Here is a 12,956-nt window from a genome sequence, read left to right as displayed (position 1 = left end):
TTAACATATTTTAATTTATTTAATAAAATATGTATAAACATTGTATCTCAGTTGTCATTGGCCAAATTCTGAGAATCAATTCTACAGTTCAAATGCAACAATAAATATCTTGTAAAAATTCGAAATATCCTTTGTTCAGGAAATTTTTCACATTTGGGTTTTTCCAACTTTTTATACCCTAACCTTTGAAATATTAATATAACTTCAGATGGTGTGCTAATGCTACAACAAATCGGATTGCACCATTCGAAAGTGCAAAAGATTTTTTGTTTAGTTTTCATGTTCTTAAATAGATGATCACATCAATTCAAACATTTGAAAATTTCAAAAATTAAAATTGAGAAAATTTTTGTACAACCTCTAATAGATTTCACATTGGTACACCCAGAAATAAAAATAACTTTGTAATAGGGTTTAAAAATAGTTATTGAATGATTATAATTAGAAAACATTTAAATTCAAATTTTTAAGGAAGAAGGGAAATAATCACAACTCGTAAATAAAAACAAGGTCATCTTTTACTTCCTGGAAACCAAATCAGAAAAGTTCACATTAATAATACTTTTTTCGAAACAATACATCTTTCAACTAAAAAAAAAAGAAAAAGCTTAAATTTGTTTTAAAAAAAAGAAAGGTTCCTAAGTAAATAAATCTTTCAATGATTCAATAAAGTATACCTAATTTCTTATATACATAAATTTGAATATACTATTTTACACAACTATATATTTATCTATGTACATTTTAGCTAAATCATAAGATTCTGATTGATTGTAAATAAGATGTAAGTTGAATGCTGCTTCCTTAGATAAGTCAAAAATATGGGGTTGCGCTTTTGCAAGTGGAAGTGTCGCATACTCTAATACTTTTCTGTAATGAAATATAGCTGTAGTAAATAACCCTAAATGGTGAAATCCCCGCCCAAGATTATAATGAACTTCCTGTAATCCCTCAGGACCTCGAAGATCCTTATACTTCGCAAGTAAACCTAGCGCTTGAATAACTAAACGATGTTTTTTGGAGGTGAATTTTTGAGCAGCCATTTGCAAATATGTCAATCCCAAAAGAAGAGCACCTAAAGGGGAAGGTTTTTTATTAAATGCTATACTATACTCGTGCATAGCATATTTATAAGTGCCGGAAACGAGGCAATTATTTCCATGCAAATGACCTAAGGCAGGATGATCAGAGTAGCGGGCGAGTTGCCTCATTATAAACCTATTGTGCCTTGCGTCATCAGATTTTGTAACAATTAAATTGAACAAATGCCATAGTTTTACGTTTAAACAATTATTGATCACAAGGGTTCTGACAATGTTATATCCATTATGAGTGTCTCTATTCAAAAATGAAGCTATTACACTGAAAATGTCAATTTCACGCTTGTACACGAACAGTAAAGTAGACAACTGAGCGGTAAATGTAAGACGCTGAAACGTGCTAAACATTTTTAATTGTACACATATGGTACAAATATATTTAAACAATTCCCATTCTTCTTCAACAGTGGGTTTTCGACTCTCTTTTTTAAATACCGCATTATCGAGATCACTATCCATTTCCGGTTCTTTCTTAGACATTCGCACTTGTTTTACTGCTGTTCTTTTTCTATCGTACCGCTGAATAGTTGATATGGTTAACAATTCATCTCGGTTTCTAATCTGAGTTGAATGTCTGGAAAACAATACTTGGCTAACCATAATTAATTCGTGCGCACGATTTATGTCACGCTTTAAAAGCATGCACCTTTCGTACAGTAACCCAACGTCGTGACAATCATATTGCTCACTTTCAGTTAATACAGAAATAGCATCGTCGGTGCGCCCACATTCGACTAATAGAGATGCTAATGTTAATCGTGCTTCAACATGCTGGGGTACTTTCTTTAAAACTTCGTAAAATGCCCCTATGGAATCCTTAATATTACCTGCTTTTCTCAAGTTTTCCGCATACTTAAGCCAAACACCTGGTAAATTATATGTATCACTATGAACTAAAAATTTAAAAATGTTATTGGCTTCTGCAAAATAACCTTTTTCCGCGTACGCTTCAGCGATGTCTAGATGCAAATCGCCTGCATCACAAGGATTTAAATCAATAATGGGCTCAATTAATTTTCCAATTAAATTAGTAGCTTTCATATGTATTAAAACAATGATTAACTTTGCAAGTATATCTATAGGCGTATTTGATGGTATACTACAATTCAAAACAATAAAGGTATCTTTGTCATTCGTTTCTGCTTCAACTACTAAATCACAAAATGCTACCATCAGTTCAAGGCACCTTCTATAATTCTTAAGTGACAAGAGAAGATCTAATTGTAAATTAATAAATTCTGAATTAATAAAACTAGGACATTTTTCAATAGCGACATCTAACGCAGCACTAGCCTTTATGATATCACTCTCTTTATGATATATTTCTGCAATATATTTTGCAATACTGAGAATTTGTTCCCCTTGTTCTGGTTTTAGTGATGAAAGTAGTCTCAAATATCCACGTAACGCAGTCCTCTTATCGCCTAAATTTTCCAATAAAGATGCTCTCTTTTCATGCAGTTCCATATTAGTTATATCTAAATTTATTGCTTTAGTGTAGCACGTAACGGCTTGCTTTACATGACCTAGTTTTTCTGACATTTCTGCCAAATGAATCCATTGATCTACATCTGTAGATGACAAATGAGCAGCAACTAAAGACATTTGCAAACATTTATCTTGTTCTCCCATTTCATCATAAATCCCAGCTAATGTAAGAAAAGGTTCTGGAGCTATTGGTACTTGTCGGATGATTTCAAGACAGATTTTTACTGCTGTCTCGTTGTCGCCTTTGGCTACTCTTAAATTGGCTTCTCCCATTAATCCCTTTAGCGCAGGTGGTAATTTACGATTTGTCTTTTTTATCTTTCTTGATTGAGAGTAAATTACTTCTTTTTTATTTGGACTTTGTGTTTCAAATTGTTGAGTCATCAAATCGTTACCACAAAAGTCTACTTCCTCTATATCACCACTAACATTTTTAATGTACTCATTAAAATTCATTTCACCGTCCAAAAATTTATTTACTAAAACTTGTTCTTCCTCATTACTTTCAAAGTAGTGGTTATCCAAATCCTCATCTACTTTCAAAGGATCTTCCTCTTTGAATGGAATTTCGCTGGATGAGCTTGTAACGTCCAAAAGCCCAGTAGAAGTTTGCAGTAAGTTCATGTCATTCATTTTAATGACCTCAAATCACTTATATGAAAAAATAAGACTTCAACTCTATTCTAAACCAAAAGTGAAGCTTGTTACAAAAGAAAAATGAAACTTTTATCAATGGCAAGAGCAGTTTTTCTTCTGAAAATTATTATAAATCAAAAATATTAGCTAATGCGGGTGCGACATCAATGCCTGTAGAGATTTCTGGTATAGCATGAAGCTAAATAGGCGAGGGATGAAAATCTCATGCATTCTTCTTGAAATTGATAAAATCCTTAGCTTTGTTGTTGTTTACTTAGAAAAAAAAAAGATTATCTTACAAAGAAAATATTTATATATATAAATATACAATGACTTACTAATGCAGCATATATCACTTCGCAGCTAAATGTTATCATGTCAAACACATTTCTTTTAAAAAAAGTTCATATATTAATGAAGTTTCTACTTATTTACAGCAGACACCGTTTTTTACCTCTCACATATAACCTTCCTGGCAGTAAGGTAGATTGCGTCAAAAGGTTCTCTCTACACAGCAAACAAGAGAGGTTTAGGTCCAGGTTATAAAAGTTAGTAATTTTCTAAGTTGTACGTTTATCGTTTATCAGTACTGTTTTTGCCTAAATATAATAAAAGGTAAGTTGCTCTCTAATTCATACATACATTCAGAATGCATATTTACAGTTTTCAATATAATTTTAAGTCTCATTATAATTTTAAGTTTCATTTCATTACAATGAATACTTAAATTAAGAACTTTAAATATTTCATTCCTTAAGTATTAAATTTATTAAATTTTAGTGTGCAAAAAGATTTAATCTTCTTTTACATATGTCATAAAATGCTAACCAAAGTTTAATTCCAGCCAAGTAAGCAAATCTGGGGAAAATCAAATATAAGATTGAAAACAGTTAATAGAAAAATTTCAGTAAGAAAATAGTTTTGAATGTTAAGATATTTTTTTAAAGCTGTATTAAAAATATAAAAATTATGAAATGTTTTCATTTTAACATAATGCTTCTTCAAATAATGTTGCTTATAGGGAATCTAATGTAACAAAAAAATTAAAATAAGTGGAAATAAGATCACTTTAATATGTAGTAAATATGTGAAGCATAAAACATGTTTAAGAATGAAACTGTAAGAGTGGTCCGCATTCCAAAATTCAGAAACATTCGCATATGTTTAGCTTATATTTTTGAAAATGTAATGATGAATTTACTGGACGGTATTTTTGTCAGTAAATATTCATTATTAGGGATTTACTGAACTAATATATATATATTAAAGAAAATTGCAGTGAGTGCATCGTAATGTAGGACTTTGTGTAAATTAGTATTACAAAAAAATTGTTCTCTGGAGATACAGCTCCAGTATTTTTTATAATTGTGTATACATTTTATAATTATTTTAAATTTCTTTTCAGAATTTCAATATGGTTTCTAGAGTTGCGGTCGAAGCGTTGAAGTAAGTACTTATTGGTTTGTAAGTAATGATTTATTATACAGACTTGCTGATTTAAACTTAAAAATCTAAACACAACGCTTCAAATAATACTGTGTTTTAGCGGATCAATGAATTTTATATGTCGAATTTCTCATTTTATATTTGAATGTTCGTGAAATAAGGAAGGTAACGTAACCAGTCTTGTATTATTTGGTTGTCCGAAAAATAATGCAGGATTATGGTTTTAAAAGAAAAAAATAAAAATTAATTATTTATAACTGGTTTTATTAATCAAAATAGTCTCCATTACGTTCTATACATTTCTGCCAATGTGTGGGTAACTTTTCCATACCCTCTGTATAGAAGTTGGAATCCCTGGAATTTATAAATTCAGAAAAGAATTTTCTAATGTTCTTTGGTCAATAAATTTTTTATTTGTAAATAGCGGTCCAGGTGTCTAAAAAAATGGTAATCAGTAGGCAAGAGGTCCGGTGAGCAGAGCGGGGGTGGCAGAGTCTCGATTGACTAAAGATGGCTTTTTTATTGCCAATTTCTGATGCATTACGTCAATTTGGTTACAATACGATTTGGCATTGATGGTTTCGCCCGGATTCAAGAAGCTTTAATGAATCAGACCAAATGAAGCCCACCAAACAGTAACCATCACCTTTTTTTGATGATTTGGGGGCTTTGGAAAAAGTCGTGCTGCTTCTCCTTTGTCAAGCCACTGTCCAGAGCGTCTGCTGTTATCGTAGAGTTACAATTCTGGGCAGAAAAGGATCGCTGTTTCGGCAAAGAAGTGCAACACAAATTTCATACCGCTGATCTTTTTGGCGGTCGTTTAATGTGTGAGGAACCCAACTTTCAAGCTTTTTCATCTTCCCAACCGCCTTGAGATGGTCATCGACGGTTGATTTGCTGACTTCGAGTTTCCCTGCAAGTTCTCGAACAGTTGTTCTGGGATTTTCTTCCACCAAAGCTCGGAGAACACCGTCATCAAGGGCAGAACTTCTTCCGTGAAAGGCCGTGGCCTTCTTTGTGTTCAAGACTCAAGTCTCCCTCTCGAAATCACTGGAGCCACCGTTGAACAGTACACTCACTTATACTGCCTTCGCCCTAGACATCGTTGATATTTCTGGCCGTTTGGGCCCCGTTCCGGCTGAGTTTGAACTCGTAAAACTAAATTATGCGAAAATCACGCTTTCACTTCTTAGTAAAGACTGAATTATTTCCAAGTAGCAAAATGTTACAGAGGTAAACAAATATTTTTGTTTGAAAGAGGATTTATATTTGAGGAAAGAAGTGTTTATATTTCAGTACCTCGGAGGTACATAACACTAAGTCCATTTTTGTCAAAATTTATTTTTATTTCTAATACAAAATTATTTCTTTTATTACACAAACATATGTTAACGTACATCTATGTTACTTATTATCCTCCAAAGATTTAAGCAAAATTACTCCCGTGTGCTTATAAGTAAGAAATAACCTCGAAAAAAATCATTAATTTGCTCTCCTGTAAAAAATTTAAAATGTGACATAGTATTGTGTACCTCCAAGGAACTGATTTATAAAAGTCAAAAGTCCAACAAACATAAACAGTTTACTATTTGGAGGGGCATTTTAAAGAAAACGTGAAATCCTGCATTATTTTCCGGACAACCCAATAAGTAATGGCTATCTAATGAAAGTCTTAGAGATGTCTATCCTCCCTTTTCAACATTTATCATTTAAAGTCTTTATTTATAAATATTTCACACACAAAAACAATAATCAAAATAAAGTAGACACCGACATGGTCATAGACCGTCTGGTTTTCAACATTTAGACGAGCATTAAAATAAAAACAGACTATTTTAGAGTTAATATCTCATCAATGAAATGAATGAAGAGGCGTTATCGAGGATTTTGAAGCAGACTCTCTAAATCTAATGGAGCTAGGAAAACGATACATAACAAAAAAGCTGTAATACAACTGTCCCCTTCCACGTAATTAAAAACTCAGAAGTGTAATATTCGAGCAAAAAAAAAAACAAATTCATTTCAAGGCTTGTGAGTCGTAGTGAAAGGAAGATGCATCATCCCAAAAGGCAAGGATACGACTTTAAAAGAGAATCCACAGAAAGATATTTGATGAATGAGTCTGAAAATCAAAAGTCCAGTGTAAATTAAGGTAGATTTAAAAAAAAAAAAAAAAAATTATTTACGGGGTCCCTTCGCTATTTACTGTATACAGAAAGCTCTGGAAAAAAGAGAGCCACGAAGTTATCTGGAAGAGTGTGGTTGGCAAGATGTTATCATGGTAGTAGTAATTAAAAATGTTAAGGTTTTATTAGGGCTGGCTGTAACAGAAGCAGAGGATAAAAGTGCATAAGAATGATTAATGCTTTATTTTTTTGGTCTGGGAACTTCAATTAGCAAATTTATTCATATACTATTTAATGAAAATGGTTCAACAACTTTTTCAGTAAAGTCTTCGCGATATAGTAGTTCTGCAATTTAAGATCGTTACCTAGAAATCTACAATATCCAAGAAAAGTTAATTTTAAAGTAAGACAATGGAAAATTTTAACTATTATACTCCTTTATTTAGATATTCTATGTTACCATTGCCCTGCAAAAAAAAAAAAAAAATCACAATTCAAGCCATAATATTTTGTACAATTTTAGATTGGATTAGATTTTGATATGGGACCTGTTCGCTCAGGCATTTCTGACAAGGGAAAAATGTCTTTCTGTCCCCTAAAACCTCTTCTTTTTACAGGTCTGGTTTTTACATCAATTGTTTTGGTTGTTAAACCTCTTCTTTCCAAGAGCCAAAGGAATTCATATCGCAAAGTATAGAGTAAGACAGGTGATAAAGGTACCGGTTTTCGTTCTCAGTCATATTGTGCTCAAATGGGTGGGGGAAAAAACCACTGAGAAATGCTGTTTTCTGATTCGTACTCGCAAAAAAAGTTCTGCCAATATCAGCCAGATTTAAATCAGTAATGGGAATCCAGCTTTTTTTTGCACTTTTTCTCGACTTACTTATCGACTAAGTCTCAAGAAACTGTACCATTTGCCAAGGCCTACTTTGACGAGGCATGTACAGGTATGCGAGCCCTCAGTGTAACCATCTTTCGTATCAAAAGCTTCAAAGACCTTAGTAAGGGGTACACCACGAACCCCGTTGGCTCTTCTCTACTGATGTGCTTTGCAGTGCTAGATGAGCAGCGTCTACCAAAGTAGACCCTATATCGGTCAAAATTTTGGGTGGCAGAAATTCCTGGCAAAATACATTTGATGTGAACACTCTACGACTTTCACTTATCTTATTTCCTTATTTAAATTTTACTGAAACTTAGAATTTGAGCAATAAAGATGGTTGACTTTACTTTTGTTCACAGTAATAAAAGAAAACTATTATGGCAACGTGATGTCACAGCGGCGCTAGAGCTCCGCTAAACTCAATATTCTCTGAAGAAAAGATTCAAGCCAAAGTTGTGTGGCTAACACACGTACCATATCCAAATGAAGTTCTGAAACCTCAGGCGCCAGCCTATATTACTACATTACTAGTATAATACTCTAGTATATTATCTTTACATTTTCGTTGTTGGCATTTTTTTATTAATTTCGTGTTCATAACGTTGATGAAATAAATTGCTTCCTAAATATTTTAGAGGAAATAGTTAATATTATTTTAAAGAAGGATTTTATGACATAGCACTCAGGTTTTTTGTATTCTTAAGTGGTTTGGAAGTGTCATCCAGAGGTTGACGTATCAATTTAGTGTAGAGAATTTGTCTTCAACTGTGGATTCCGTCTCTTGCTAAACTCGCTGACTGAGTGGTACAGCAAGTGTAATGTGAAACTGAAACATAGTTGAAATCGAATGCTTTACACCAAACTGATAAATAAATCTCATGATTGATGAGAATCCGGAAGCGAACAGAGATATAATCAACATGGACAAAAATCAGCGATACTATCCTGCATTGCGGACGTAACCACATTTTTGAAAATATATATATTGAATACTTCGATTATTAGCCAAAATACATTAGAATAGAATACCTTTAATCTGAAATTTAAATTTTTTGAGGTTTATTATATTAGCGAATCTCACAAAATTTAGAATTAAAGCTCCTTTAGTCACTTACTTTTTATGCCCTAAATTAATTTATAATCGTCAGAATGACCCTAAAATTCCCTCCCCCCCCAAAAAAAAATTACTAAATAAATCTTAATTAAATAAAAGCAAATAAATAAAAAATTAATAACGAACTTTAGATTATAAAAAAATAAATAACATTTATAACCAAGGTACTGATAACATTTAACTTAAAATTCACTCCTGCAATATTCATTGAAATTAAACGTTTAACTCATTAATTAAACTTTTCCATGAGAATTACAATTAGAAATTCCCGATCCCTTTGCCACAAATCCTACATTTCCCATACTTTCTTATCTAATAATTGCTGTTTTAAAGAAGACGGCCTTCGTTTTTTCCTGTTTTGGTCGTTGCGAAGCCACTTATTCCGACTTCCTCATTTCTCTTTCTGCTGCATTTTACAATTTTCTCCAATCTTTTCTTACTTTGCCCACATTATCCTGCAGACGCAACTGCTTATATCTTCTAATGCAAAGCTCTTTCCATTTGTAACTAACATATATTTACTTCATTAAATAACATTTATTTCAAGTGTCTTTCAGTACGGTTCTAATATTAGTGAGAATCAAATGGCTAACCAATGTCTAACTATAGAGCAGTCGATACTTTTCTCTCTTTCTTTTTTTAATATTCTAGGCTCCTAAGGTTTCAGAGTTCATTTGGACTTGGTTGTTAATGTGTAAGCCATACAACTTTGGCTTGAATCTTTTTCTCAGGGAAAATTGATTTTAGTGGGGCTCTAGAGCAGCTTTTACATTAACGCTACCGTCGTCACTAAATTCTCTTTCATGAGTGTAAACAAAAGTTAAGTCAACTATCTTTTTAGTTCAAATTCTAAGTTTCAGTAAATTTAAGTAATAAAATACAATAAGAGATAGCCGTGAGATGTTCACATCAGTTTTATTTTGCCAGGGATGGCTGCTACCTGTCTCCTAGACTGATGTGGGGGTCTTCTTGGGTGGACGAAGGATATCTCGCTATGACGATCCCTCTAAATCTGACTCAGTGAGGAAGAGTTAACGGCTGTTCCGAGGGATGTATCACTACGTTACTTTGAGGCTTTGAAGCTCTTGAGATGAGAGGTGGTTACTCTAGAACTTGCATACAAGTAAATCCCTCGTCACTGCAGCTAGGCAAATGGTTTACTTCCTTAAGGCGTATTCGGTAAGTAGTCGATCCCAGACAGGGTTGGATTCCCATTACAGGCTTAAATTTGGCAACTATGGACAGAACCTTTTTGAGGGTTACGGTAGGCTCAGAAAACATCTCTTCAGAGTGTGTCACAGAGAGTGTTTTAACCTAGGCACCTAGGAATAATATGACTGAGAAGGGGAGGGCCGATCTTGTATAACTCATCTGTTAAAAAGTATAAGCCAAGCTTTAAACCTAGCAACTGCTAAGGAAAACCTAGCTGGATTTCAGATATTTTGAGTGTCGGAAAAGAATACATTTAATTTGATATAATTTAAGATATCATTTTATCTATAAATTATGTTTTATTTAATGTGTGTTAATTACCATTTTTAATGGTTTTGATTCGTCAATTTAATTTATGCAAATGTGTTTAATTAAAAATAAACAATGCCTGTTGGTTTTGTTTAAAAAATATTTTCTGATAAATAAGTTAAGAATAACTGCCCTGAAGATAAATTAGTACCTTGGTGAAAGCTTGAAAAAAGAAATAAAAAACTGAAATTTGAAATAAATTCTCTTCCTTCTTGGTTGAATTAATTAGTGAAGTGGCAAGATTTACTCAAAAAAATAATTGTATTTTTCATTTATGTTTTAGGAAAGCAGATGATTTAAAAGAAAAAGCAATTAACCTTCAAAATGTTGAGTTGACAATAGACATTTGGCCAGTACAAAAACATTTACAGGTAAAATATTTTACATTGTAGAATGTTAGTTATAGAAATCAAAGTTAATATACGTGAGTATCGTTTTGTATATCAGCAAGTTATGTTACTACTTTTTTTCAAAATCTTTGAAATACTGGTAGGCTGACTTTTTGCTATATTGAAAATTATCCTTAGAATTTTGAGGAGCAGTCAATAAAATTTGTAGACAAATTTCTTTTTTTATACCGACGTTTCGGAAAATTTATTACCTTCTTCAGGTTCTGATCGAAGGAATAGTACCTCATTAATGTAAATTTAAACTGAGTAAAAAATAAATGAAAAAAATATAAAAATGGTTGAAAATGTAAAATGTATAGAAATAACACTAACAAAACGACAATTTTAATAAATATTTTAAGTTGACTCACAGGAGGCCTTTATCAATCTTCCCCCTAAAAAGAGTCCAGGTTATGATTTAATCACAGCACACATTCTCCTTCAACTTCCTAGAAAAGCAATAGTCCTCCTTACAACCATCTACAATTCAATACTGAGAACTACCTATTATCCTATTCTTTGGAAATTCTCCACCATCTGTATGATACCTAAACCTTCAAAACCCACGCATCTACCTTCCTCTTACCGCCCTATCAGCCTCCTTTCGATTCTAGGCAAAATTTTTGAGAGACTCCTCCTACCACGCCTTCAAGAAAGTTTTGATGGCCTTGGAATTATCCCAAATCATCAATTTGGTTTTCGCAGTTGCCACTCTACAATCCAGCAGACCCATCGCGTTGTGGACACCATCGCTACATCACTGGAGCTTAAACATTTCTGCGCTGGAGTATTCTTGGATGTCTCACAGGCCTTTGACCGAGTATGGCACAAGGGTTTGCTATGGAAGCTTAAGGGTATTCTACCAAGCACATACTATCTTATACTCAAATCCTATCTCTCCGACCGATTCTTCCTAGTAACTCAAGGCTCTTCTCGATCATCTATTTTTCCTGTCCTTGCTGGTGTACCACAAGGTAGCGTCTTAGCTCCTCTTCTCTACACAATCTTTACAGCCGACTTACCTTCAAATCCCAACACCTCCATATACACCTTCGCTGACGACACTGCCATTCTCTCCACACACACTGATCCTGTCTTCGCTATCCGCTCTCTACAATCTCACCTTCACTCACTAGAACCCTGGCTACAAAAATGGCGAATAAAAATCAACCCAAACAAATCCAAACACATAGTCTTCACACTCAAACGAACAACTCTTGGACCTGTCTTCTTATATAACACTCCTAACCCACCAGCCGACCATGTGCGGTACCTTGGACTGTACCTAGACAAAAGACTAACTTGGAACCCTCATACGAGACTTAAACGGGCTGAATTACACAAACGATACAAACTCCTTGCTAGACTACTGGACAAACGCTCAAAACTAACATTACAGAACAAGCGTCGACTGTACACTTCCCTTCTTGCTCCAATATGGACTTACGGACTTGAACTTTACGGGACAGCTAAACGATCTAACATCAACAGATTACAAACACTCCAATCTAAAATACTCCGCCGCATTGTAAACGCTCCCTTTTATGTCAGTAACCACTCCATACACACAGACCTCAACATTCCATTTATACCAGAACTTGCCAAAACCCGCTACAACACATTCCACCAAAAACTATCATTTCACCCTAATCCTTTAGCTGCAAACCTATTCTCAACCACACTTCCCTCCAACCCCCGAAGACGGCTGAGGGCCGTTGGCCCCGTGACCAACTGGTAGACTAATGATGGTCATCACTGGATGATCATCATTCATGATTGCCACGCCATTTTTATTGTACGCACAGCATATTTACTTATTGTACTGCACGAGTGCAGGTGTAAATTTCAAATAAAAGATAAAAAGAAAAAAAAAGTTGACTCACAATATAAATTTGTAGAATTGTATAAACTACATCAAACAATGGGTGAAAACAATAGGACTGGGAAAACCTTAGGTTTGTGATGAGTAATTGGTTAAGTCACGGCTTGAAGAATGTTTTAGTAGAAATTTGAAAGGTTGTTGGTGTCTGTCCTAAAGTTAATGGATGTTTTTTGTTGTTTAATGTGTACCGTTTTGAATATGTTGCGTTTGTTTCTGTTGGTGTTCGTATCAAGTTATCAAAGTCAAAATCGTGTTGCAGGTCTAGATGGTGTTTAGGGAGGGCAGGTAAATGTATCGTTGGGTTTCTTTGTCTTGCAGTCGTGTTAATGGTGGAATAATCTCTTGTTAAGATGTTGTGAAGTTTGTCCAAC

The 12,956-nt window shown here is 33.7% G+C and overlaps 2 protein-coding genes across 5 annotated transcripts in view; one reads left to right on the top strand and one right to left on the bottom strand.

The window, feature by feature from the left end:
- Window positions 1–500: 500 nt before the first annotated feature.
- LOC141458717 (general transcription factor 3C polypeptide 3) lies at window positions 501–3,716 on the bottom strand. Its single transcript, XM_074137070.1, has one exon. The coding sequence runs from the start codon at window positions 3,219–3,221 to the stop codon at window positions 714–716; it is 2,508 nt and encodes an 835-aa protein (XP_073993171.1). The 5' UTR covers window positions 3,222–3,716; the 3' UTR covers window positions 501–713.
- LOC141458740 (nonsense-mediated mRNA decay factor SMG7-like) overlaps window positions 3,701–12,956 on the top strand; it is a 29,365-nt gene continuing 20,109 nt past the window's right edge. For 3 of the 4 annotated variants that reach the window (XR_012461158.1, XR_012461157.1, XM_074137115.1), the window contains exons 1-4: window positions 3,739–3,839; window positions 4,630–4,670; window positions 9,721–9,972; window positions 10,598–10,685. Coding sequence is in view for 2 of the 4 variants with exons in the window: in XM_074137115.1 (XP_073993216.1) it covers window positions 9,884–9,972; window positions 10,598–10,685 (177 nt within the window). In the remaining 2 variants the exon portion in view is untranslated. Of the gene's footprint in view, window positions 3,840–4,629; window positions 4,671–9,720; window positions 9,973–10,597; window positions 10,686–12,956 lie in introns of all 4 variants that reach the window. The other variant, XM_074137132.1, reaches the window with a different exon arrangement.

The sequence above is a fragment of the Rhodnius prolixus genome, unplaced genomic scaffold, assembly GCF_049639745.1.
Source record: "Rhodnius prolixus isolate KJV_2025 unplaced genomic scaffold, Rpr scaffold_1, whole genome shotgun sequence".
NCBI classification, from domain to species: Eukaryota; Metazoa; Arthropoda; class Insecta; order Hemiptera; family Reduviidae; genus Rhodnius; species Rhodnius prolixus.
This window is presented reverse-complemented; position numbering and strand designations above follow the sequence as displayed.